General features: G+C 43.3%; 1 protein-coding gene across 5 annotated transcripts in view; it reads right to left on the bottom strand.

Annotated features, from left to right (window-relative positions):
* Window positions 1-26,010, bottom strand: part of EFL1 (elongation factor like GTPase 1) — a 192,034-nt gene that overhangs the window by 15,959 nt on the left and 150,065 nt on the right. For 4 of the 5 annotated variants that reach the window (XM_033920962.1, XM_033920963.1, XM_033920960.1 and 1 more), the window contains exon 19: window positions 20,277-20,461. In XM_033920962.1, coding sequence (XP_033776853.1) covers window positions 20,277-20,461 — 185 coding nt within the window. Of the gene's footprint in view, window positions 1-15,493; window positions 16,190-20,276; window positions 20,462-26,010 lie in introns of those variants that run through there. The other variant, XM_033920964.1, reaches the window with a different exon arrangement.

Genomic DNA, 26,010 nt, shown 5'->3' with positions numbered 1-26,010 from the left:
CATTAAAACCTACTCCAGTCCATCTACACCTTCCCAGCCATTGAAGCCCTCCCCAGTCCATTCCTCCACCAAACGGCCATATACAGACACAGACCGTGCAAGTCTGCCCAGTACTGGCCTTAGTTCAGTATTTAATATTATTTTCTGATTCTCAATTTTGCTTTTCATATCAAAGTTAAACTCTGGTGCAAAAATCACAAATTATGTGAGGCCTATACAATTACACATAAATAACAAATCACTGATTCAGAGATTGACAGAAATTACCTAAATTACAGTGGATGCTCAACTTCAAACAGAAGTAAGAGCCATTCCCACTGTACAGCCATGCCAGTACATAAATCAGCCTGGCTGGAAAAAAAAACCAGAATCAGAAACAGCAACCTATTTACATACAGAGTAATTCTCAAAAATCTTGCCAACGTGATCCCAATACAAAAGGTGCACTTAACTACAGCCTGAAAATGTTATCAATCCATCGTTGAGCTGAAGGTAAAGAACCGCAATTGCTTCAAACAGACTGTACTTAAAGGAATCCAAACCACAGACCGTATCTGAGGTTGCGCTATCTCTAAACCCACATGGAAGGTTAAGGAGAGTTGAACTGAAACCTAAGGATGAGCGATTGATAGTTGCAGACCAGGACAGAGGATTATAGATGAGATGGTTAACAGGAAGCACTGAAAAAAAAAAAAAACCAAACAAACTCATGCAACAGTCTCCTGTAGATTCTGTAAGAGAGAAACAATTACTCATCTCGTGGTTGGCTGTGAAGTGCCGATAGTGAAAAATTGTTATTTAGAAAGGCATAACAAGGTGGCATATCTTGTTCTTTGGAAACTCTATAAGCGTTACGACATCAGCATACTGGAAAAGCATTGGGATCATGACCCTGAGGGAATTGTAGAGAAGTTATGATTACCTGGGACATCCCCATCCAGAACGATAAAACACTGGATGCCAGACAACTAGCTACAGTGGTAAAAGAGAAAAACAACAGAATGGAATTGATTACAGAGATGGCGAATTGCATGGAGTGAGGAAGGATCTTCAAGTATCAAACAAGCAATGCAGTCTAAGGCCAAGAAAATGTGGAAACCCTCCCCCCAAAATAGTTCCCATCATTTTGGGTGCCAAAGGCTTGATGAAAAAGAACTTCCACGTGCATCTGGATAAGTTGCCTTTATATGTTATATCTTATGAACCCCGGAAAGAAGCTCTCCTTGGCATAATGCAAGCGTTAGCAATAAATCAGAGACTGAGATCATACCCTGGTTTAGGAGTGAGGTTGATTCCTGTCAGGGCATGGGCAACAATTCCCTTTTCTGAGGTTCTAGAGCAGTGGTCTGAAACTCAAACCCTTTGCAGGGCCACATTTGGGCTTTGTAGGTACTTGGAGGGCCACAGAAAAAAAGTTAATGTCTTATTAAAGAAATGACAATTTTGCATGAGGTAAAACTCTTTATTGTTTATAAATCTTCCCCCCTCCCCTGAAGGCCTGCATGTTCCCCTCTTCTTTGCAGCGTCCTCCAGCTTCTCCCCTGGCCTCCCGGTCTTAGTTTCAGCTATTTATCGCAGCCTGCAGGGAGGATCACCGGTGATGTAGCGTTCCTTGCAGGCTGCCATCGGCCTCCGCAGCACATTCCCTCTGCCGCGGTCCCGCCCCTCCTCTGATGTCAGGGGCAGGATCGCGGCAGGGGGAATGTGCTGCTGGGGACGACAGCAGCCTACAAAGATCGCTACAGCACCGGCGATCCTCTCTGCAGGCTGCGGTAATTATCTGAAGGTAAGAGCGGGAGGCCATGGGGGAAGCTGGAGGACGCTGCAAAGAGCGGGCAGTACTAGTACAAACAGTACTAGTATAGACTGCGGGCCGCAAAATAATACCTGGCGGGCCGCATGTGGCCCCCGGGCCGCGAGTTTGAGACCACTGTTCTAGAGCTTAGTTTTCTGCCTTTTTTATGCAAAGATCCAAGTGCAGGGAGGGTCTGAGCTATGAGAATAGCATTTTCTTAATCTTTTGGCTCAGAGAAAACCTGCCACCTTGTCCCACTGAGGGCACACCAATGTAAAAAGACAATTCTAAAGAAGAATGTTTAAATATAAACCCCAAATCTCCAATTTGAAAAAACTAGTGTCTGGAAGTTTCCTTATAAAATACTGTGCCCTAGCTGGGCATATGGAAGCCAAATCTTAACAGCAGTAGAAATTAAGGAATTAAAAGAGAGCGTGCAAGCATTTTAAGGCTTTTCTCTGCATGGACGTGAAGACCACAATCCCTCATCATTTTCAGTCATCCTGGCCTCTCCTGCTCGGAAGCTTATGAGGCTACACCACTGAGCAACCACAACTACTTTGACATATTATTCAACCATCTTTCCCAATATTGCATGACCACATAAGGAAACGTTATTTTATGGGAAAAAGCTCTTTTACAAAGATTGTAATATTCCTCCCCAAGGAAAAACATATCAAGGTGAAAGCTTTAAAAAAAACCACACAAAACCCACTAAAGGCCGTATTATATTTTCCTCTCTGTCCGGAAAGTCAGGCTCATACTTGCAATGCGAGTACTTTTATTAAGGAAATGCTCTAGAGTTTTTGAAATGTCAAGTGTCACCAAGGAGAAGTTTAATGACTTGTCTAAGATGGCAGATAATATTAATTTTAGTACCTAGAAAATGGAAGAGCATCCAGTTTTACACACACACAGGTCAGTTCAAGAAAGGTTAGGTGAAAAACTATAATGGCAAGAATGCATACAATTAGCATTCAGTACTTAGACACAACATTTTAAGCAGGTATAAATGCTTACACCTAAATACAAAAGTCCTGCTTAAATATTGTTCCGAAAAGGTAGTACTTAAGTGCTAGGCATGCTCCCGCCTTGCCTGTGTGCACATGCCCCAAGATGATGACAAGGAACTAAGTGCAGTTATGTACGTAAGGGTATATTCATACCAACTAGTTTCATCAAAAGCAACTAATGCCAATCAGGAATAAGAAGATTGAAGAGATTGCATTGCACTACTACTGACCCAGATGAGACTTTGTGAAATGTACATTATATTCAGACTAGCATTTTAGCCCGTTACATTAACGGGTACTAGAATATATGTCTATGTCTTTATTTATGTCTCTCTCTCCCTCCCGCTGTCTCTCTCTCTTTCCCTGGCCCCCTTTGTCTGTTTGTCTTTCTGTGTCTCTCCCTGCCCCTGTGTCTTTCTTCTTTTCTTTCTATCTGTCTCTCTCCCTGCCTCCTATGCAACAGCATTTCTCTCCCACCACTTCCCTGTGCAGCAGCCACAGCAGGATTCCCTCCCCCCACACCACTTCCTGTGCAGCAGCAGCGTTTCCCCTACCCCCCCTTTCCCATCCCGCGGTCTGGCCAGTTCCCTTAGTCCCTTACCACCCCCCTCTTCCCTTCCCGCGGTCCCGACTAACCTTCCGATTCCAGCAGCGTCTGCAGCATTCTACACACTGCTGCTTCAGGGCCTTCAGTAGAAGGCCCCGAAGCAGCGTGTGTAGAGTGCTGCAGACGCTGCTTGAATTGGAAGGTTTCAGGACCCGCAGCCCTTGCCGGACCCGAAGCGAGCTCTGGGTTTTTTTTTTTTTTTTACGCAGGCCCAGCCGGAGCAGGAGGAGAAGCCTGGGAGGCAGCAATTAAAGTCTGTTCCGGCCCCCGCTGACGTCGCCCTGGCCAGTTCACATCCTTAAGTTCAGACTGCAAGAGCCGCCGCCGTGTCCGACAGACTCCGTGCCACCGCACGCATGCGCACTCCTACCTGCGGGTCCCTACAGCTCACGGAAAACGGGAGCACGCAGGTGGGAGTGTGCATGCGCGCTTAGGGATTTATTATATTAGATAAGTACACATTAAAAGGGAAATTACTTGAGTATTTGACTACGATTCAGTATATTGCAAACTGCTTTGGGTGAATCTCTTCACGTAAAGGGTGGCTAATAAATCCCAATAAATAAACAGACGTTTAGAGATCTGGGCTTGTTCAATCCTGCCGTTTTGGACTACGATTCATTTAGTAATCCTATGGATTTTCACATTAGGAATTGCTCAACTTTAGAAATGGAATGCTTTTGTGAAGATCTTTAAATATTTAAAAGTTTACGCGACTGAAAAAAAAACTAACAACAGATCTGAAATCAGCGTGAAACACTGATTTAGAAAAATGTGCTGTGTTGTCAGATGATTCCGAAAATTTTTTTTGTTGCCTTGTAATCAAACCAATTTTCTGGAAGTGTTGAGGGACTTTTTAGGCCTCTGAATTCTGCTGTGCGCCCAGAGCTAAAAGGGGCATATCTGGAGGAGTGGTTAGGGCGGGATGTGGGCCGACTTAGACTTAGTCATCCTGCAGGAATAATTGAAGGTTTTACTAGACATCCTGGATGGAACTTAAACGTTGCGAGTCAGATGATGTAAAAACAGGTATAAATGCTAAAAAGGTATCCAAAGTGACCAGATAACCACTGCAGAGACAAAGTAAAGACCCCCCCCCCCGACACTCCCCCAGTGTTCACTGACCCCCCTCACACCTCCACAAAGATTGGAATAAAAATATACATACCTGTCTCCAGAACATCAGCACCTGGTATAGGAAAGCCTAGGAAAGCTGCACACAGGTCTCTTAAATAGTCTGGGGGTGGGCTAGTGAACCATAGAAAGGAGAACCCAAAAGCCACTCTCACCACTACATTTATGGTGGAACATGTGCACCTAAACTCCCTTCAAGCCCTACTCTACTGCCATATAGAGGCCACCTGCAGCCATAAGGGCTATTGGGGTTGTAGTCAGGTGGGTATAGCAAGGGAGAGTGTGGCGCAGTGGTTAAAGCTACAGCCTCCGCACCCTGAGGTTGTGGATTCAAATCCCACGCTGCTCCTTGTGACCCTGGGCAAGTCACTTAATCCCCCCATTGTCCCAGGTACATTAGATAGATTGTGAGCCCACCGGGACAGACAGGGAAAATGCTTGAGTACCTGAATAAATTCATGTAAACCGTTCTGAGCTCCCCTGGGAGAACGGTATAGAAAAATCTGAACAAAAAAATAAATAGTGGGTTTTGTGAGGGTCACTATAACCTATAAAGTAGTTCTGGTGAGATGTTTACGTGGCACCTTTTCTGTGAAGTTCACAGCAGTGGCCTGTAAGGTACCCCACTACTCTGTTGCCATGTCTGGGTGGCCAGTCTATTACAAGATTGTCCCCTCTCACACCCAAATGGTCATGTTCTGGGCATTTGGGGCTTGGATAAAATTTTGGTCGAAAATGTGGTATAAAGATAAACGTACTGGCGGTCTGGAGAAACAATAGCCTGGACATTTTCCCACTGCTGACTTCGGGCGTCTCGCACAGGGATGAAGCAGGAAACTACAGGCCGGTGAGCCTCACTTCAGTTGTTGGAAAAATAATGGAAGTGTTGCTGAAAGAAAGGATAGTGTATTTCCTTGAATCTAATGGGTTACAGGATCCGAGGCAACATGTCTTTACAAAAGGTAAATCGTGCCAAACGAACCTGATTGAATTTTTTGATTGGGTGACCAGAGAGCTGAATCGAGGACATATGCTAGATGTAATTTACTTAGATTGCAGCAAAGCCTTTGATAGAGTTCCTCATAGGAGGCTGTTGAACAAACTTGAAGGGCTGAAGTTAGGACCCAAAGTGGTGAACTGGGTTAGAAACTGGCTGTCGAACAGACGCCAGAGGGTGGTGGTTCATGGAAGTCGCTCGGAGGAAGGAAAGGTGAGTAGTGGAGTCCCTCAGGGTTCGGTGCTGGGGCCAATTCTGTTCAATATGTATATAAGTGACATTGCTGAAGGGTTAGAAGGAAAAGTGTGCCTTTTTGCAGATGATACCAAGATTTGTAACAGAGTAGACACCGAAGAGGGAGTGGAAAATATGAAAAAGGATCTGCAAAAGTTAGAGGAATGGTCTAATGCCTGGCAACTAAAATTCAATGCAAAGAAATGCAGAGTAATGCATTTGGGGATTAATAATAGGAAGGAACCGTATATGCTGGGAGGAGAGAAGCTGATATGCACGGACGGGGAGAGGGACCTTGGGGTGATAGTGTCCAAAGATCTAAAGGCGAAAAAACAGTGTGACAAGGCAGTGGCTGCTGCCAGAAGGATGCTGGGCTGTATAAAGAGAGGCGTAGTCAGTAGAAGGAAGAAGGTGTTGATGCCCCTGTACAGGTCATTGGTGAGGCCCCACTTGGAGTATTGTGTTCAGTTTTGGAGACCGTATCTGGCGAAAGACGTAAGAAGACTTGAGGCGGTCCAGAGGAGGGCGACGAAAATGATAGGAGGCTTGCGCCAGAAGACGTATGAGGAGAGACTGGAAGCCCTGAATATGTATACCCTAGAGGAAAGGAGAGACAGGGGAGATATGATTCAGACGTTCAAATACTTGAAGGGTATTAACATAGAATAAAATCTTTTCCAGAGAAAGGAAAATGGTAAAACCAGAGGACATAATTTGAGGTTGAGGGGTGGTAGATTCAGGGGCAATGTTAGGAAATTCTACTTTACGGAGAGGGTGGTGGATGCCTGGAATGCGCTCCCGAGAGAGGTGGTGGAGAGTAAAACTGTGACTGAGTTCAAAGAAGCGTGGGATGAACACAGAAGATTTAGAATCAGAAAATAATATTAAATATTGAACTAGGCCAGTTACTGGGCAGACTTGCACGGTCTGTGTCTGTGTATGGCCGTTTGGTGGAGGATGGGCAGGGGAGGGCTTCAATGGCTGGGAGGGTGTAGATGGGCTGGAGTAAGTCTTAACAGAAATTTTGGCAGTTGGAACCCAAGCACAGTACCGGGTAAAGCTTTGGATTCTCGCCCAGAAATAGCTAAGAAGAAAAAAAAAAAAATTTAAATTGAATCAGGTTGGGCAGACTGGATGGACCATTCGGGTCTTTATCTGCCGTCATCTACTATGTTACTATGTTATACGACCAAATTCGACTGAGACGTCTGTTTTGATTATGCCCCTCCATATTTGTTTTCTAACTTTTTTTCTGTTGAAATGTCTGCGTCCTTAGTGATACAGTGTACGTAAGTAAAGATATCACAGTGTTTTGATTGGTTGTGTTCTCCAGAAATTAAAGTCCTATTCAGGGATCTAAAAGCACTGCAAAACGTGTACAGGGCTGTATGTCTACTAGTGCTATATACTGAAAGGTGGCAGTTTCTTCAAGTTAAGTAAGTCTTTGTAAGACTCTGATGTATGGCTCTTAAAGCCACAAACACTATCGATACCACCACTGATTTCTTTTTCTAGATTCTTCCAATCTCATTTGTAAATCCTGGAATTCTTCCATGTAGTTCTTTGTCTCCAGTCTTATCACCCGCTACTGACATTTTAACAAACCCTGGGGTCCTTTTATCAAGCTGCGGTAGGGGTTTAACGCACATAATACTGCGCGTTAAATCGCCTGCTGCGCTAGCCTGCATTGAGCAGGTGTTAGTTTTTTAGCCGGCCGCGGGGGGTTAGCGCATGATGAAATGTCCAACGCGCTAACCCCCCGCTAGCGCGGCTTGATAAAAGGACCCCCATGTTTTCCAGTTCTATCACTGTTATATCTGGTAAATTGTAATCCAATAGTATTTTTGTAGGGTTACCAGATTTTAGGGTTACCCATCCCCATCCCTGTCCTAGCTCTGCCCCCTAACGTGATTTCGAAGAAGCTTTTCAAAACCCGGACAAAGTGCTGGGGTTTGAAAAGCTCTCCGGGGAAATCTAGACATCTAGACATCTGGCAACCCCATATTTTTATATTTTCATTTTCTATGACTTTATCCTTAATTTTAAAAAAATTCATATTTATTACATCTTTTGAAATACAAAAATGGAAATTTACATTACATTACATTAGTGATTTCTATTCCGCCTGTGCCTTGCGGTTCTAGGCAGATTACAAATTATAAGAGATCTGGACATTACCGAGAGAATTGCGTAACAAAGATTATCTAGAGAAATTACATAACAGTGATTCATGTACTTTACATGGTGTGGTAGAGGATTCAATTATAAGAATTACATAGCAGAGAATCAAGTGATAACAGGGTACAGTGGAGAATATCAGTATATACGGGTTACAGACGAGAAGTTACCTAACAATGACGTAAGAAGTTTGTTGGATAGTGAGGTAGATGCTTATTTAGGAATCAGAATATTATTGGAAGGAAAGGTTCTAGGAGTTGACTAATGTGTTATTCAAGAGAGGGAGAGCTTGCTTTAAAGGTAACATACTTCTTACACACAATGGAAGAAAAGGAAACTACAGTGTTCCCCCCGGGTCATTCGCAGTATTCTCCTACCGGGACTTCCTGTGCTAAAGTCGGGCTTCACCAATCAGGAGCTGCGTGTCAAATTAGGGGGGATTCTTTTGGGGGGGTTGAGGTGGGGGACCGAGGGGAGGTGATTTTGCATTCTTGTGTTCTGAAAACATATTTGATGACATCGGCTGCTGGACTGTGGGTCCTTTTGCCAAGTTGAGACAGTAGCTCTGTACCCAGTTAACATAAGAGTTGCCGCTGCTGGGCCAAACCAGTGGTCCATCATGCCCAGCAGTCCGCTCACGCGGCGGCCCTTTTGATCAAAGACCAGCACCCTAACTGAGACTAGCCCTACCTACTAGCGTACGTCCTTGTTCAGTAGGAACTTGTCTAACTTTGTCTTGAATCCCTGGAGGGTGTTTCCCCCTATGACAGCCTCCGGGAGAGCCGTTCCAGTTTTCCACCACTCTCTGGGTGAAGAACTTTCTTTGTATCTATCGATGGTCATCAATAAAAATTGTTTGAACATAAAATGACAGTTTTATCAATGAGCAAGTAGACAAAACAATACTAGAATCCAAGGTTAAAATTGAAACACAATTTAACTTTATATAATAAGGGATAGAGGAATACAAATTGGTAATCTCATGTTTTGCAGTCTTTCTCCAGTGCGAGAAAAATCTGATATTCCAAACTTATTGTTATTCTATATTATAAGCGTTTGCAAATAAAAATGTTTTTAAGATCTGTTTTGAATTTATCCAATGAATTTAATATTTTTAGGGATAACGGTACAGAATTTAATAATTTAGGGCCAATCACTGAAAAAATGGCAGCTTAACATGTTTGTGAACTATTTCACGATATGATGGAATTGAAAGAAGATTTTGGTTTCCGGATCTCCTTTAGCCTCCTTGAGACTAACAAAAGATAAAAAGTATACTATCTATTTATTCATCAAAAAAGCTTCTAATTAGGAAGGAGTGTTATAAACACACTGCACTGACTATGAAATACAAGATCTACACAGAAATAAAAAAAAACCCAAACCACTGCACCAATAGCCAAAACTTTAGATTTAAGCTGGAGAAACTGTTATTTTCTCAGCAATACTATAATTCTTTGACCGCAATAATTCACATCCAAGGAACTGTGTTACATTTACAAAAGTAGGATTTTGACCTCCTGATTTATCCTTAATTTCATGCAAATGCAAGCAGTGTCTCACTTCCGGCTCACCACACAATTGTTTCCCACGTACTCACCTTTATAGGACCCCCAGGGACCCCTGAAGAAGACTTTATGTTGAAACGCGGACCGTGTTGGGTCCTGTATCCCTAGCGGACTAGGTCCTTTAAGGCTCTTATGTGGATGATTTACTTTTATGTGGATGGAATTATTTTATGTGGATGATTTCAGTGTACCTTTGGAACTTTGATACTTTCAAATAAAGTCCATTTAGGAACATCGTCACTCCACAGAGTTTTTTTGGTTTTCTCTGGATTTTCTTCTTTGTGGATATTTTGGGGTCAATTCCTTTTGTTTTTCCCAATATTTTTTAGCAACACTGAACGTAAACATTTTACGTAAGTATTAGTGAATTAATTCGGTAACTGTGTTGTGTCATTTCCCGTATTTGGTTTGGGCATTTCTGCAGCCTACAATGTCTTCTCTTTCTTTACACAATCTACATTTACTACCACTGCTTTTTTTTTTTTTTTTTTTGGGGGGGAGGGGATTTTTGTCTTCATTTTACTGTATTTCTTTGAATCCAAAATTACTCCCCTTGTTCCTTTTCTAGACTTCCATTTACCTCTTTCCACGTTAAGTTGTTGTCAGCAATGCCTTCAATATTTTTCAAATACTGTCCACACAACTGTTTTTCCAATTAGCTAATCTTTTATTTATATTTAAAACACACACACACATACCATTCCAACTCAATTCATTTAGTCCTGAATTTGCTTCCTAAACTTACTTACTTATGCATCTTATTATGGTCAAAGCACAGGATTATCTTACAGTTGTGTCTTATTTTTGGCTCTACAAGGAGATGTTTCAATACTGAGGTCATATATTTTAAACTGTATTTTACCAAGAAAGAATTTTATTTCTTAGACTCTGAAGGGTTCTTTTCTTCAGATAGAAAGTAGAAAGAACAAATATAGCTACTTATTTTGCCCTTCCAACCACCAACCCTGAGACTGGAAAGACGTATGAGGAGAGACTGGAAGCCCTGAATATGTATACCTTAGAGCAGGAGTGTCAAAGTCCCTCCTGGAGGGCCGCCATCCAGTTTGGTTTTCAGGATTTCCCCAATGAATATGCATGAAATCTATTAGCATACAATGAAAGCAGTTCATGCAAATAGATCTCATGCATACTCATTGGGGAAATCCTGAAAACTCGACTGGATTGCAGCTCTCAAGGAGGGACTTTGACACCCGTGCCTTAGAGGAAAGGAGGGACAGGGGAGATATGATTCAGACATTCAAATACTTGAAAGATATTAACGTAGAACAAAATCTTTTCCAGAGAAAGGAAAATGGTAAAACCAGAGGACATAATTTGATGTTGAGGGGTGGGAGATTCGAGAGCAATGTTAGGAAATTCTACTTTACGGAGAGGGTGGTGGATGCCTGGAATGCGCTCCTGAGAGAGGAGGTGGAGAGGAAAACGGTGACAGAGTTCAAAAAAGTGTGGGATGAACACAGAGGATCTAGAATCAGAAAATAATAGTAAATATTGAAGCACTAAGGCCACTACTGGGCAGACTTGCATGGTCTGTGTCTGAATATGGCCTTCGGTTGAGGATGGGCTGGGGAGGGCTTCAATGGCTGGGAGGATGGACTGGAGTGAGCTTTGACGGAGACTTCAGTAGTTGGAACTTAAGAACAGTACTGGGCAGAGCTTTAGATTCTTGCCCAGAAATAGCTAAGGAGAAGAAGAAAAAAAAAACACAACCCAACAAATTTTTAGATTGAATCAGGTTGGGCAGACTAGATGGACCATTCAGGTCTTTATCTGCCGTCATCTACTATGTTACTATGCTATATACAATTGTCAGTGGAAAATAGTTTTTTTTCTAATTCATGGTATCTGCATATAACATATGCAAGCGATTACAGTGTTCCCTCGCAAATTCGCGGACTCACTTACTCGCAGTTTTATCTGACTGCCTCTTCCTGTAGTAAAGTCAGGCTACACCAATCAGGAGTTAGGTGTCAAAGCAGCTCCTGATTGGTGTAGCCCAACTTTACTACAGGAAGAGGCGGTCGGAGCAGACCGCAAGTGATTTTCTTCACCCGTCAGCGCTCCTGCTGCCCTCTCCTGCCTCCCCTGCCTTTTGAAAAGGCGAAAAACCGCAGTTGCAGTTTTTTAAAAATTTGCGGGAGTACTGCATATGCACCGGAGTACTGCATATGCAAGTATGTTAATACTAATTAATGCATGCTTGAGCCTGTCCACTGATGTAGCACAGATCAATCTAAATGTTAAAGAACTTGTGGCATCACCCATCGCACCACGGCAGTTTTAAAACCCACACAGCACAGCAGTTATAGGTCATCCTAGCCATATGAGCTTATATTAATTCTTTCATTAACAGTATGCATGTTATTTGTACGTACCAAGGCAATTCTCCAACTTACAGCAGTTTATTTTCAAAGACAGGTTTTGTGAATAAGAACTTACTTAAGAACATAAGAACTGCCGCTGCTGGGTCAGACCAGTGGTCCATCGTGCCCAGCAGTCCGCTCACGCGGCGGCTCCCAGGTCAAAGACCAGCGCCCTAACTAAGACTAGCTCTACCTGCGTACATTCCGGTTCAGCAGGAACTTGTCTAACTTTGTCTTGAATCCCTGGAGGGTGTTTTGTCTTGATTTCCTGGAGGGTGTTTTGTCTTGAATCCCTGGAGGGTGTTTTGTCTTGAATCCCTGGAGGGTGTTTTTCCCTATAACAGCCTCCGGAAGAGCATTCCAGTTTTCCACCACTCTCTGGGTGAAGAAGAACTTCCTTACATTTGTACGGAATCTTTTCCCTTCTAACTTTAAGTTTGGGGTCATGAATAATAGATTTGACCCCTTTATTTGTTTTCTTCTTTCTTTTTTTGCATTACAGTATATTTCGTGAGATCTTGTTCATCTCATTCATTGTCAATATAATAACCCCCACCAAAAAAAACAACAACAACACATTTTTATAGTCACGCAATAAATACTGTTGGAGAAAGCACTGTTGCATTTTCTTAACCATTCCACAGAGTGCATTAAATCCCAATACATGGAAAACAATTCATGTCTCTATAGAATCAGAAAGGTCTTCATTCTGTAAAATACAGTGTGATTTTTACAGCTCTTTTCTGGAGTCTTAATTGGTCTGCCACTTACAGACTATTATTAAGTAGCATTTTGTGAACAGCTATTAGTGTAAGCTCTGTTTAAATTCCTTTTCCCAGATGCTCTAGTTGTTCAGCCTGATCTTGCTTTTCAGTCTGCTGGTTTCAATACGAAACAACCTGAACGGGGATGAATCCAGCTGGGCTACTCAAACAGATAATCATTTCACGTTTTCCTCTGTATCCTAATTACTGGTAATAAATGCTGTGTGTCAGATGAATTTTAGCCTTAGTGAAAATACTTATCTAGTCTACGTACTATTCCATTTGCCATCATACTTGATCTTGCTAGATACAACTTTCAACAGACTGGTAACACCATATTTGGGGTCATTCTATAATCGGATATCTACCTATATATAATATATAAACAGTGGGGTAGTAAGGGGGGAAGGGGCGGTCCGCCATGGGCACCATATCTTCCTTGTGACCACGCCAGCTCTCCAGCTGTCACTTCTGGGTGCTGGGCATAGGGAGTGACATCAAAGGGAGAGCCACCGGGGTCGCAAGGAGCACGTCAAAGTTGTTACTCATGGCGGTGAACAACTAGAAGTATGGGAGAAGAGAAGGGGGGCACGTGCACGGCAGGGGGCTCGGGGGGGGGGGGTGGTGTGGAGTGGCGGGTAGAGATGAGGGTGGGGGAATCCCTTTTCTCCATCCATTTGTTAATTCCTTCCAAGAAGTGCAATAAGTTTGTCAGGCACGATCTTCCCTTGGCTTGTTTTCATAAGTTTATGCCTCTCTAGATGCTCCTCGATGCTATCTTTTATCAGCGCTTCCACCATTTTCCCCGGAACCGAGGTCAGACTTACCGGTCTGTAGTTCCCTGGGTTACCTCTCGATCCCATTTTAAAGATGGGCATAACATTGGCTATCTTCCAGTCCTACGGGATCACGCCTGTTACAAACCTGTAACCCGTTTTGAGCTCTTTGGGGAAACCGGGACAGAATATAAAATAAATAATGTATGTATATTTATTTATTTATACATACATGTATAATTTATTTATTTAAAAATGTATTACTCACTACATCCTACTATTCTGAGCGAGTCACACCATAAAAATATACATAAAATATAAACAAATATGCAAAACATACTTTTCAGTCACACATCAATATATCATCATAAACCTTTAGCCATAGACAAAGCAAACAAAATATCTGGCCAGTCATGCTATCTGACTATTCCTAATGCTGCAAAATTAGACTCAATCAGACACAATGTCTGTGAAATAAAAAAGTTTTCACCACCTTTCTAAATTGAAGCAGATGGTTAACATTTCATACATGAACTGGAAGAGCATTCCATAATATCGCTCCCTGCACTGCAAGCATCGACTGTCGAGAGATTACTAGCCTCACATTTTTCATAACTGTCACCTCCAGGTTCAACGAGCGCCTAGAACTTAAAAGATCTAGCTGGTTGATGTATATGAAAAAGATTTGACAACTAATGGGCCATCAACTCTCTAAAGTTGAAAGGGGATAGATTCCGTACAAACGTAAGGAAGTTCTTCTTCACCCAGAGAGTGGTAGAAAGCTGGAACGCTCTTCCAGAGGCTGTTATAAGGGAAAACACCCTCCAAGGATTCAAGACAAAGTTAGACAAGTTTCTGCTGAACAAGAATGTGCGCTGGTAGGGCTAGTCTCAGTTAGGGCGCTGGTCTTAGACCAGAGGGCCACCGCGTGAGCGGACTGCTGGGCATGATGGACCACTGGTCTGACTCAGCAGCGGCAAATCTTATGTTCTTAGGACCTCAAAGATCACGCAGAGAATTTTAAATTCAATCCTGCTGGCAATAAGTATTATCCTGCTATAAACCCATGGGCTCGCACTGCAGGGAAGGTGGCAAGAGCAGGGCTTGGAAGGGGAGAGCAGGAGAGTCGGCGCGCGTGATATTTAAAAAAAAAAAAAAAAAAAAAAAGTCGGGTCTGCCCCTAGCCCAAAATTCATTCCACATAAAAAAATTTTCTGACTTGGTATTCACCTGAAAAGTTTACAAAACATCTGTCTCTCCAGATAGGTAGATTTAGAGATCCTCTTTTGATCCTGCACCCTAATCTAGAACCAGCCACAGTCCGTGCAAATTACCCCCACAAAAATTCAAACCTGCTTTGAAGATGCTGTAAATAATATGTGTATGTACTCTATACTCAATCAAATAAATTCAAACTACCTCCAGTTGGTAAAGTGCTGGGTATTATGCTAATAATTCCCTCACCACAGATTACAATGAAATCCCAAAAGGAAAAATTTAAAGAGGGAAAAAGGCCTCAGAAGCCACGGGGTACAACTTTGCACCAGGGCCATGAGAGAGAGCTAGATGTACTTCTCGGCTCCCCTCACTGCATTCCACTTCTTTAGAAACTCAGTTTGCCAAGATATTTACCAGAGCATTAGAACTTGCTGGGAAGAAGTCTTTCTTTCTATAGATGCTGGGAAGCAGCGTTTTTCTCAGTGCACACTGGGAAACATGGAAACAGCAAATGTGTGGGAGAAAGTGTGGTAGCAGCGATTTTCAGAGTGAATGGTAAGCGATACCCTTTTTTATTGGTATAGTAAAAGGAAAAAGAACTTTAATGATGATGTAATTTGGGGGGCGGAGTTAGCTTCCCCAAAAAAATCGCAAATAAGCGAATCCGCAGATACGGAGGGATAAGTGTATTTTAAAGCACAAGATGAGGCTTTAAGAAAAGGCACATCCATTTTTGCTAAAAATATATAAGATAACAAAAGAACTAAATACAGATCCCAAAAAGACAACAGAGCCCAAAATAAGACAAGCTGATGTCTTTAGAGGTCCAGCTAATACCACTGCTTTAATAGTGCTTCACAGAATATTATATAATGCACATTCCTTTCTGAAAGATTGCCTTGATTTTGAGCACACAATGTTTAAATCTCCAGAAACAGCCCTTAATTCATATTCTGCTAGATTGCAACCCTACTACAAGCTTTGATTTTGAGTTTTGGACTGGATTAGCATTTTTGGAAAAGCAATAACAGTTTGCATGGTATTTCAGTCTATTATGAGCTGCAACGAATTAGCCTTTTGGAAATATGTTTGGCAAGCTGCTCTTCTAAGGCTAAAGGACTCTTCTGTCATGGTAGCTGGTGCCAAAATGTCTTTGTTCTCCCTGCACCAAGAGCTGCCATTCAAATCCCTTGCTTCTGACAAACAGTGCACATCTGGCTTGAGTGAGGGAGGCTGCGTTTCAGGATCAGCTGGCGGTCCAATGAGAACAGTATGGCAGCGAAATGTGACTCGCACGGACCAGACCATTCTTGGGAGTTTGCAAATCCTCCAGGTTTCAAAAGGCTAAGCACAAGGAGTTTTTACAACTGCTTTCAGGCAGAGGGGCTTAAACTTTGGAATGAGATTTGGCCAAGATCCATCTACACAGTATGCTTGCCGCTGGTAGAGGGGAAGATATTCAGCTTTGTCAGTACTAACTGCATTCACACATTTTGGCTGGAGAAAGGTTGTTTCTACGTCCTGCGGTGAAAAAAAAAGACATAAATCCTAGGGACCTGTTTTGCAGTAAACATGCCTGCTCAGTTTGATGGCTGTTACAGTGTGAAACAAAATCAACAACAAATATTCCAATGAAACGCATCAGCAGAAATATTTCCGTTATCAGCACCTCTAAGGTCAAAGCAGAACTCCTTGTAGAAGCGCAATGTTTTTATAAGAGGAATGGCTTTCATAGGGAAACTACAAAAGAAGAGCTAAGCTTTGGAAACAAATATTCGGTTAAGCAGAATCTTTTCCCTTTTAAGACTGTCCCTATGCGTTTTCGGCTGGACTCTGTACACGGCGCCACTATTGGCGGCTGGCTAAAAAATGGCTGCCGATTGCATGTCAATTAGAGAACGACACGGTGGTTATTACCCATGACTAGCCGCGGGTAACCTGCCAAAACGGTGACCAAAAAAAAAAAAAAAAAAGGTCACCGCGAGATCGGGGACAAGGCCATTCACCGCCCCGTGGAGCAGTGAATGGTTAGCACGCGCGGTGAACGAGTGTTTGATCCGGCAGCTCCCTCTCTTCTGCCGGCCATGCATCTCCCTCCCTCCTTTTCCCTTGCCTTTTCTTGTTGAAACTGGCGATTTCCATAAGGCTATGAGCTGTATTACAGCCGGAGCCTTGAAGTTGTGTCGCGTTGCCTGCTGGAAAAATCTCCTCTGACGCAACTTCCTGTTTCCGGTTGCATCGGAGGAGACTTTTCTAGCAGGCAACCCGACGCGACTTCAAGGCTTCGGCTGTAATACAGTGCATAGCCTTATATAAATTGCCAGTTTCGCCACAAGAGAAGGTAAGAGGGAGGGAGGGAGAGAAATGCACGGCTGGCCGGTGGGAGGGAGCTGCTGGACCGCGTGAAGGGTGCTGGGAGTGGGGGAATGGAGAGGAGAAGACGCTGAAGACGGGGACGGGGCGGTGAAAGGGAGAGCGGGGACGGTGACGGGGCGGTGAAGAGGATGGTGGTCCAGGGACGGGGCAGTGACAGGGACATCATTTTTCCCCGTGTCATTCTCTAATGTCTATCACGCGACAGCGCCATATACAGCTACCGGGGCCTACGTTTCAGTGCCGGTTATAGAATTTCCCTGTTTATACTACAGGGCTCATTTTCAAAAGAGGAAAACGTCCAAAAGTGGCCCAAAGGGGCAGAGGGCCATTTTTCTCACCAAACCCTTCCAATTTGTTAATTTTGAAATCTATTTTCATCTAAATCTCAAGAGGGCGTGTTAGAGGTGTGGTGTGGGTAGGACTAGTGCGGACTTATGACTTGGATGCTTTTCTGACATAATCAAACATTTAAGAATACGTTCGGGGCACAAGTTAGATGTCTGGAGCAAGATCTGTTTTCATAATGAGTAAGTGCCAAAAAGGTGACCAAACTGACCAGATGACTGTTGGAGGGATATTTATTTATTTTAAAAATTTCTATTCCGCGGATTACAAAGTAAAAGTACAGAAAATGTCAGACCTACAAAAAATACAAATTCAAATAAAAACATACTAAAATAGAAACTCAGTAAAAAAATAAATTCAACAAGAAGAATGATCATAGGAAAGAAGTAAATCAAAGCAGTAAATCCTTTTACAAATAAATGAGTTTTCAGTACTTTTTTGAATGATCCAAAATTAGAGCATTCTACAAGGTTGGGCCATACTCTGGTTTAAGCAGTAGTGTCTGGTGAACATATGGACGGACAACCAGGTTGCAGATTATCTTGAATAGGTATGGATTTAAAAATGTGCTATTGAAGAAGCCATTAGTGCGCTCCAATTGGGCCAGGAGGTGGCTCTTGAACATTTTTATAGCAGAAAGTAATACAGTGCGCAATCCACGAGGACATAGTTCTTTTAGACGCTGGGTGTCCTCGATTTGAGGGATTGTAGCACACGAAAAGTTGGTTTGTTTGATGAAAGCTGGAAGTTTCCTTAAGGTAGTATAAGCAGGGAACATTTGCAGTCCAAGGTATGGAGATGTTCCTCCGCTGGAGAAGAATGAGGAGGAGGAAAGAAGGATGGCAAGGCAATAGTCTGGTTGAGATGGAATCTGTAACGACTTTTGGAAGGAACTTTGGGTGAGTTCGCATGTGCACTTTACTTGGGAAAAATTGAAGATAAGGATAAGTCACCAGAGCCTGAAGCTCGCTGACTCTCCTTGCCGATGTGAGGAATGGTAATGTGGAAAACGCTAAAGTTTCAAAAGGGGCACACACAAATTGATTTAAAACTAAATTAAGGTCCATGCTGGCAGTAGGTTCTGTAACGGAGGCCTAAGATTGGTGAGACCTCTTCGAAAGCAGGAAACCAGGGGATGTTGTGAAATTAGTTTTCCATCAGTGATATGATGAGATGCTGAAATTGCAGATATATGAAATCATACAGAATTTATTTTGAGACCGGAATCTGACAAATGGAGAAAATATGTAAGGAATCGGGCAGTGAAGAAGGTCTTGTGCTTGAGAACATGCCCATATTGAAAAACGCTTCCATTTCCATTGATAAGACTTCCTAGTCGAAGGGTGTCTGGATGCAAGAAGGACCGATTTCACCGATTGTGAGACTGGAAATCCAGTGAGGATTGAAGCTTCAATTTCCATGCTGTGAGGTTGAGACTGCATAGATTGGGATGCAGTTGTCTGATTTGCTGTGAAAGCAGAGAGGAATGGTCTCCCAGATGAATCGGGAGGGTGGGGGGGAACGCATCTAGGAAGTCTAGAAGCAGTGGATACCAGATTTGTATGGGCCAGGGAGGAGCAATTAGAATGAGATGAGCGTTGTCCAACTTTCTGAAGCACTCTGGATTGTCGTATCAGTCGAGGAAAACCTCACAATTCATCCAGGCTTTCCTTGGGCTTCTGCATAACCAAGTTAAAACTTGTTTCTCAGGGATGACTCGGTATATAAGTTCAAGATTTAGTTTATGTACATTTTAGAAAGCATGAGGGTTTTTAGATTTACCAACCAGCAATAACTACAACTTATGACTTATATTTCCCCCCACCAACAGTGTGACATATTCTTGGGATGATTTGAACTAGGGAGCCAATACTTCTTTACAATTAATCAGAGATTTACTGGGAAACGATTTCCAATTCAGACCCATTTCATTTGCATTATAAACACAATCAGGATCATAGTTTTGCTAATACCATTATATCGTACAAGAAAATCATTGACTGCTGGTAAATTTGTGGAACGCTTAGCACCATTTCAATTTTCCTGATTCTGTGGTAGTGTTTAAGATTTAGGATTCATCCAGTACTGGCTTAGAATTCAGAATCCCCATGAAGTTGCTGATGGATAAACAATGCCTTTTCGGCTAATATCAACCCAGATATCGGACGGCCCAATGATCTTTTTTTTTAATAAAAACCATAGACATAGTTTTATCTACCAGTTGACCTTTTCATGGTTTTTCTGGAACAACTTCCTTCCTCTTTTTCAAGAAGTGAAACATAGTTGACAATTGCATCATTATGTCTTTTTATGTTGAATATAATTGATTTTGCTAAATCATTCTTCTGCCAATTTTTTTTCCTGACACGCCCTTTTTTAACTTCTCCACAATGTCCTTTTTCCCTTGTAATGATAGAACAACCCTTTCTCACTTTGACGGCCCTTAATGCCCACTTTAGCTAGAAATAAAGTGACTGTGTATGCATTTTGGCCCAAATTCTATAAACAGCGCCATTTATAGAATCACGGTTTTGGAATTGTAGGCACCAGAAATGTAGGCCAGGCTTTTCAAGACCTACATTTCCGGCAACTACCTTTTACGTAAATTGCGCCTACAGTTGCATTAGGTGTTGTAAAGCGTCTCCGTAGGCGTTTTTAAGGCATCAGTGGGCGTCTACATTTTTCTTTTAAATGCTTTTTTCTTTTTTAATTGGCGTGTTCAACTTAAGTTATGTGCCTAACTTAAAGTGCCATTTATAGAATCCGGGCCCTTGTTTTTAATGTCCATCAAATTAAATTTTTTTACAACTCTTTGAATACTCTGTATTTTGCCACACTGTATGACAGATACCACACACAGTGACATAATAATAAAAACAAATGTTACCTCCCAGTGGGTGAAGATCAGCTGTGGACTAGCCAGACCACTAGTCCTCTTCCTAATTTCATCAGCGAAGCCAAAGCTTTCTGCCACTGGCAGCACTGCCTTGATAATGAACATGTCCGTTCCTTCTTTCATCTCTTCCAGTAAGACTCGACCTTCTCTTTTCGACAAAACAGCATAGACACGACCTGTAAAACCATGGGTCGGATTAATTCACTGAGCCTTCACATCCTTCAGACGTATCATTGACTTTTTTTTTTATACTGTGGGAAGAAAAGTACATGAAGTAGGGCTTTACAGACCGGGACATTTAGCTTGAAAGAAAGCTGTGCCATAAGGACTCAGTTCAGCCAAATTTGGGTCTTAAAAACATTTCTACCATAAAGATAGTTAGAAGACAATGTTTAGTAACCTGCTTAAGTGCAATGTACACAGGTATTTTCATATCCATGAACCTGGTCAAGAACTTGGCAGCTGCTTTTTCGTAGATGGCCAAAAAAATTAAAAAAAAACACAAGCGTAGATATAAAAATACTGCTTTGCAAGTGTATTATTTCATTTTAACAGAAACAGGTAGATCTACCCCATTTTTCCCCTTAGTTGGTTTCAAGGTGGTTATAAGATAAAATTTACAGTATACCACACTCGGTTAAAACACAACTCAATTTGAATGCTTTATTGCAGTTTTGGAACAATATTCAGCGGTACCTCGGAATCCAAACGCCCCAGAACTCGAACGACCTGGAATCCAAACTTTTTTTTGTAGTAAATTTTTTCTTGGAATCCGAACTCTGGTTTGGAATCTGAACGCCCTGCACATTGTATGTGTGTGTTTGTGCCCCAGAATCTGAATGCTGCTTTGGAATATTTGTTAATATTTTACCTTAAAATCCAGTGTATTTCCTTTTAAAATTTGAGTTTGTGGGACCCAGGAACGGATTAATCCAGTTTCTATTATTTTCAATGGGAAACATTGTCTCGGAACTCGAACAGGGTTCTGGAATGGATTAAGTTCGGATTCCAAGGTATCACTGTACATCGTTTAGAAATGCTCATCAATAAGCTTCCTAGGAAAATTTAATCCTTAAACAGACTCCGTTAAGGGAGAAGATTAGCCACTTTTACACAAAAAATGCTCATTTTTAATGCAGCTAAAGATATGAGTTCTGAGATCATCATATGTACTTCTTAGCAATTTTCAGGCAGGCCAATTTACCCAGGGAAATGGTTTAGAAAATTGGCCACTAGTTTTTAAACATAATAGAACAGTGATGGCTAACCTTTTTGAGCCCGAGTGCCCAAACTGCCGCTCAAAACCAAAGAATTTCCTCAAAGTGCCAGCACGTCAATTAGACCTTAATAACAAGATTTTAGTATCTAAAAACTCTTTATAAAGTTGCCTGAACTATGTAATATCATTTTTAAAGGTTGGAATCTTTGTATTGTCAGAGAATCAATTTGATTCACAATCCTTTGGTTTTCATTTCAATTTATTGGCAATTTATAATGTTTTAATGATTTCATTCAATTTAATGAATTTAGGAAGAATTTGATTCAGTTACACAATATATTTTAAATGTATTATTCACATAACCTGTCAAATGTATCCTGAGTAAAAAAAAAGATAAACTTCTTAAAACTGTTAACTGTGTCAAGACTCGGTGTGCATTCCCAAAGAGTCTATACATGTTTTTTTGTAAAATTTACAATCAAATTAGAAAATAGTTAAATCATTACATTTCTAATAATATGATGTAAAGAAAACAAAAGAGCTTTCAATTAAACCAACCGTTTTTATTGGAAATTCCAGATTGGAATACAACAGGGCCATGTAAAGTCCCTTTTTTAAATAACATCTTTAAATAATATTTAAATAACTTAGAAAGTGTCTTAACTGCAAACTGAAAACACTGCTTCATGTAAACATATGCATTGGGCATGCTCTGAAAAAAATTAATGTGGTTTTTGTTGTTGCATGCATGCTGATAATTTGTCAATCCTTGGCTCATAGTGCGTTAATTTCAGAGCAACACATGCAGCACTCATGTCATCCGTTAATCTGTTTCTAGCATCAGATTTTATATGATTCAAAGCCGAAAACAGCTGCTCACAAACATAGGATGATCCAAACAAAATATGATCCCCATATTCTCACCTCTCTAGCATGGGAGCACTAGGAACTGTTCCTGATTACAGATGTCACATGTGGAGTCACACTACAGCCTCACTGAGTTCCTGTGACAGACTCAATGTGAAGCTTCTCTTCCTCCCCCCACTTCCCCCTCACACACTGCCTGGCTCATAGGATACTAAGGGGAAGACAGGCAGGCTAAACATCCACTCACAGGACTGCAGCCAGCACAGGAGGATGGGCCGCGGCCCACCGGGACAATGCCCGGTCCTCCCAATGGCCAGTCTGGCCCTGTTGCCAGGTGAGCTGCAAAGCAGACACCGGCACACTCGCCTCCTGCCGCGCCGCATATCTTAATTGCGGACTAGAGAGTTGCGCGGGGACAGAAATCCCACCCGTCCCCGCCAAAGTCTCACCCGTCCCCACCCGTCCCCATGAGGAATCCCACCCGTCCCCGTGAGGAATCCCTCCGTCCCCACCCGTCCCCGCGAGGAATGTCCTCCGTCCCCGCCCGTCCCTGTGAGGAATCCCCTCCGTCCCCGCCCGTCCCTATAAACTTCAGAAATAGTTATTTCATTTAATTATGCTACTGAATTAAAGGCTCTGGTAGAAACCCATTTACAAATAAGCAAAAAGACTTTATTAATTTGGAAATATTAATTGGGAAGAATACACACTTTGTAAACGGGTTTCTACCAGAGCCTCTTTTGTTTATAAATTTTTATCAACACAACTAATATACTACTTTATCCTGAAGCAAAAAAAAAAAAGAAAAAAAGAAATAGAATTATTTTCCTACCTTTGTTGCCTGGTTTCTGCTTTCCTCATGTTCTCATTCAGTTCCTTCCATCCACTGTCTCTCTTCCTTCTGCGTCTTCCATTTGCTCTGTTACTGTGCCTCTCCCTTTCTCCCCCCTTCCAAATTGGTCTGGCACCCATCTTCTTCCCTCCGCTCCCCCCATAGTCTGGCATCTCTGTCTTCTTCCCTGCCAGCGTCTTCTCCCCACTCTCTCTTCCCCATTTCCTTTCAGCGTCCTTCTTCGCCCATCTTCCCCATGTCCTGTCAGCGTCCTTCTCCCCCCTCTGTCTTCCCCATGGCCTTTCAGCATCCTTCTCCACCCCCCCGTCTTCCCCATGGCCTTTCAGCGTCCTTCTCCACCCCACCCCCATCTTCCCCATGTCCTTTCAGCGTCCTTCTCCACCCCTTTGTCTTCCCCATGTGCTTTCAGCGTCCTTCTCCCCCCCCCATCTTCCCCATGTCCTGTCAGCGTCCTTCTCCCCCTTCTGTCTTCCACAAATGCTTTCAGTGTCCTTCCCCCCCCACCCCGTCTTCCCCATGGCCTTTCAGCGTCCTTCTTCACCCCTTTGTCTTCCCCATGTGCTTTCAGCGTCCTTCTCCCCCCCAGTCTTCCCCATGTCCTGTCAGCGTCCTTCTCCCCCTTCTGTCTTCCACAAATACTTTCAGTGTCCTTCCCCCCCCCCCCCGTCTTCCCCATGGCCTTTCAGCGTCCTTCTCCCCCCTCCTTCTCTCCCGCCCCGGGTGCAGCACAGCCGGCCAGGTCCCCTTACTTTTGTGGCGCTTCCGCGACCGACAACAGCCCCGGTCTGACAAACCTCCCTGCCCTTAACCGCGAATCTAAATTTCCTTCTTAAAGCTGCTGTAAGAAGGTAATTTAGATTCGTGGTTAAGGGCAGGGAGATTTGTCGGACCAGGGCTGTTGTCGGTCGGTCGGGTTAGCGCCACAAACGTAAGGGGACCTGGTCGGCTGTACTGCACACGGGTCGGGGTGGGGCGGACCGCCCCCCTCCCTTGGAAGCCACTCGAGCCGCGAGGCTACTCCTCCTTACCTACCCTGCCTGCAGTACAGAGCCGAACGGAAGTCTTCCCAAAGTCAGCGCAGACGTCGGAGGGAGGGAGGGCTTTGTTTACCGACGTCAGCGCTGACTTCGGGAAGACTTCCGTTCGGCTCTGTGCTGCAAGCAGAGCAGGTAGGGAGAAAAGCCGCGCGACTTAGTACATCCAGCCCCGCAGGAATCCCGTGACCCTCGGAGGCGTCCCCACGGGATCCCTGCGACCCGTGCAGCTCTCTATTGCGAACCTTCTCGCGTGCCAGCTGCAAGGCCTTCGCGAGCCACAGCTGGCACGCGTGCCATAGGTTCGCCATCGCTGTAATAGAAGATTGGTTGCTAAGATGCACTATAGCAATAACATGTCATTTGACATGTGTTAAATAGCAATAAAATGCACTATATTACATGTAATGCATGTTAATTCAAATTACTACAAGGTTTCTTTGGGCGCTGTTCTCTGAGCATTGGGAAAGAATAGCAAACGATTTCATTTACATCTGTTTGACTACATTTAAATACAATTTGTGCTAATCTTTGGCTTGGCTGTAGTTCCCGGTGCTACAGCCCCCTGAACGTGCCGTGCAGCGCAACGCCGGAACTAGGCCAGCGCTAATTGGCTCTAGTTTTGGCGTAAGGTTCTAAGCATCGGCCCGTGAGATACCTTTACTATTCTTCTGTTTTGAATCAGCAGCTAAATTATTTGTCCCTTTGCTAGCGCCAAATTATTCCCTGAGGATTGTTACTAGGATATTACTTCATGTGGCAGGCAATAGATTGTTGATCACATCATCAAACTTCCTTTTCCTGACTAAACAACAAATAACTGGTACTTTCACTTCAATATGAAAAGTGATTTGACCATCTGGAGGAAATAATGACCTCTAAGGGAAATATCGCCTTAATTAACAGCTCTAGCAGTCAGGAGAGCCTGCCTGAGGGGCAATCTGGATGTAACATAGTAGATGACGGCAGATAAAGACCCGAATGGTCCATCCAGTCTGCCCAACCTGATTCAATTTAAATTTTTTTCTTTTCTTCTCCTTCTTAGCTATTCCTGTGCAAGGATCCAAAGCTCTGCCCGGTACTGTGCTTAGATTCCCGCTACTAAAGTCTCTGTCAAAACTCACTCCAGCCCATCTACACCACCACAGCCATTGAGCCCTCCCCAGCCCATCCTCAACCAAACGACCAGAGACAAACATAGACCGTGCAAGTCAGCCCAGTACTGGCCTTAGGGCTAGATTCATTAACCCTCCGATCCGTGTGCGGCTGGAGCCAGGCCGACCGATTTGCCAACCATCTGCATGCAAATGGGGGCGATTGGAGGCAAGCCCCCAACCGACTGCACAGATCGCTAAAGCCCTGACAGTAGTGACAGGAGGAACAGCCTCCTGTCAGGGCTTCTGCAAAATAACTGCTGGGTTAAAATAAAAAATAAAAAAAGCCCCACCCCGAAGTGCCTCCTCCCTCCCCAAGCCCCTACAAATGCCCCGTGAGCAGAAGCCCCTCCCCCAGTGCCGATGCCCCGCCGAACACAAGGCAGGAGGGATGCCATCTCCCTCCTGCCATTGCAAACGCCACCTGGCTGGGACGGGCCCGGTCCACCTCCCTAGAAATGGTGGGAGCAGGAGGGGTGCCCAGTTCCTCCTGCTCCTCAGGCCTCCCGAGTCCCGTGGTCTTCGGGAGCAGGAGGGCAAAAGTCCTCTTACTCCTTCTGCTCCGCCGCGATACTGGCCTTAGTTTATGGCCAATCTG

The sequence above is a fragment of the Geotrypetes seraphini genome, chromosome 14 (genome assembly GCF_902459505.1).
Source record: "Geotrypetes seraphini chromosome 14, aGeoSer1.1, whole genome shotgun sequence".
Taxonomy (NCBI): domain Eukaryota; kingdom Metazoa; phylum Chordata; class Amphibia; order Gymnophiona; family Dermophiidae; genus Geotrypetes; species Geotrypetes seraphini.
This window is presented reverse-complemented; position numbering and strand designations above follow the sequence as displayed.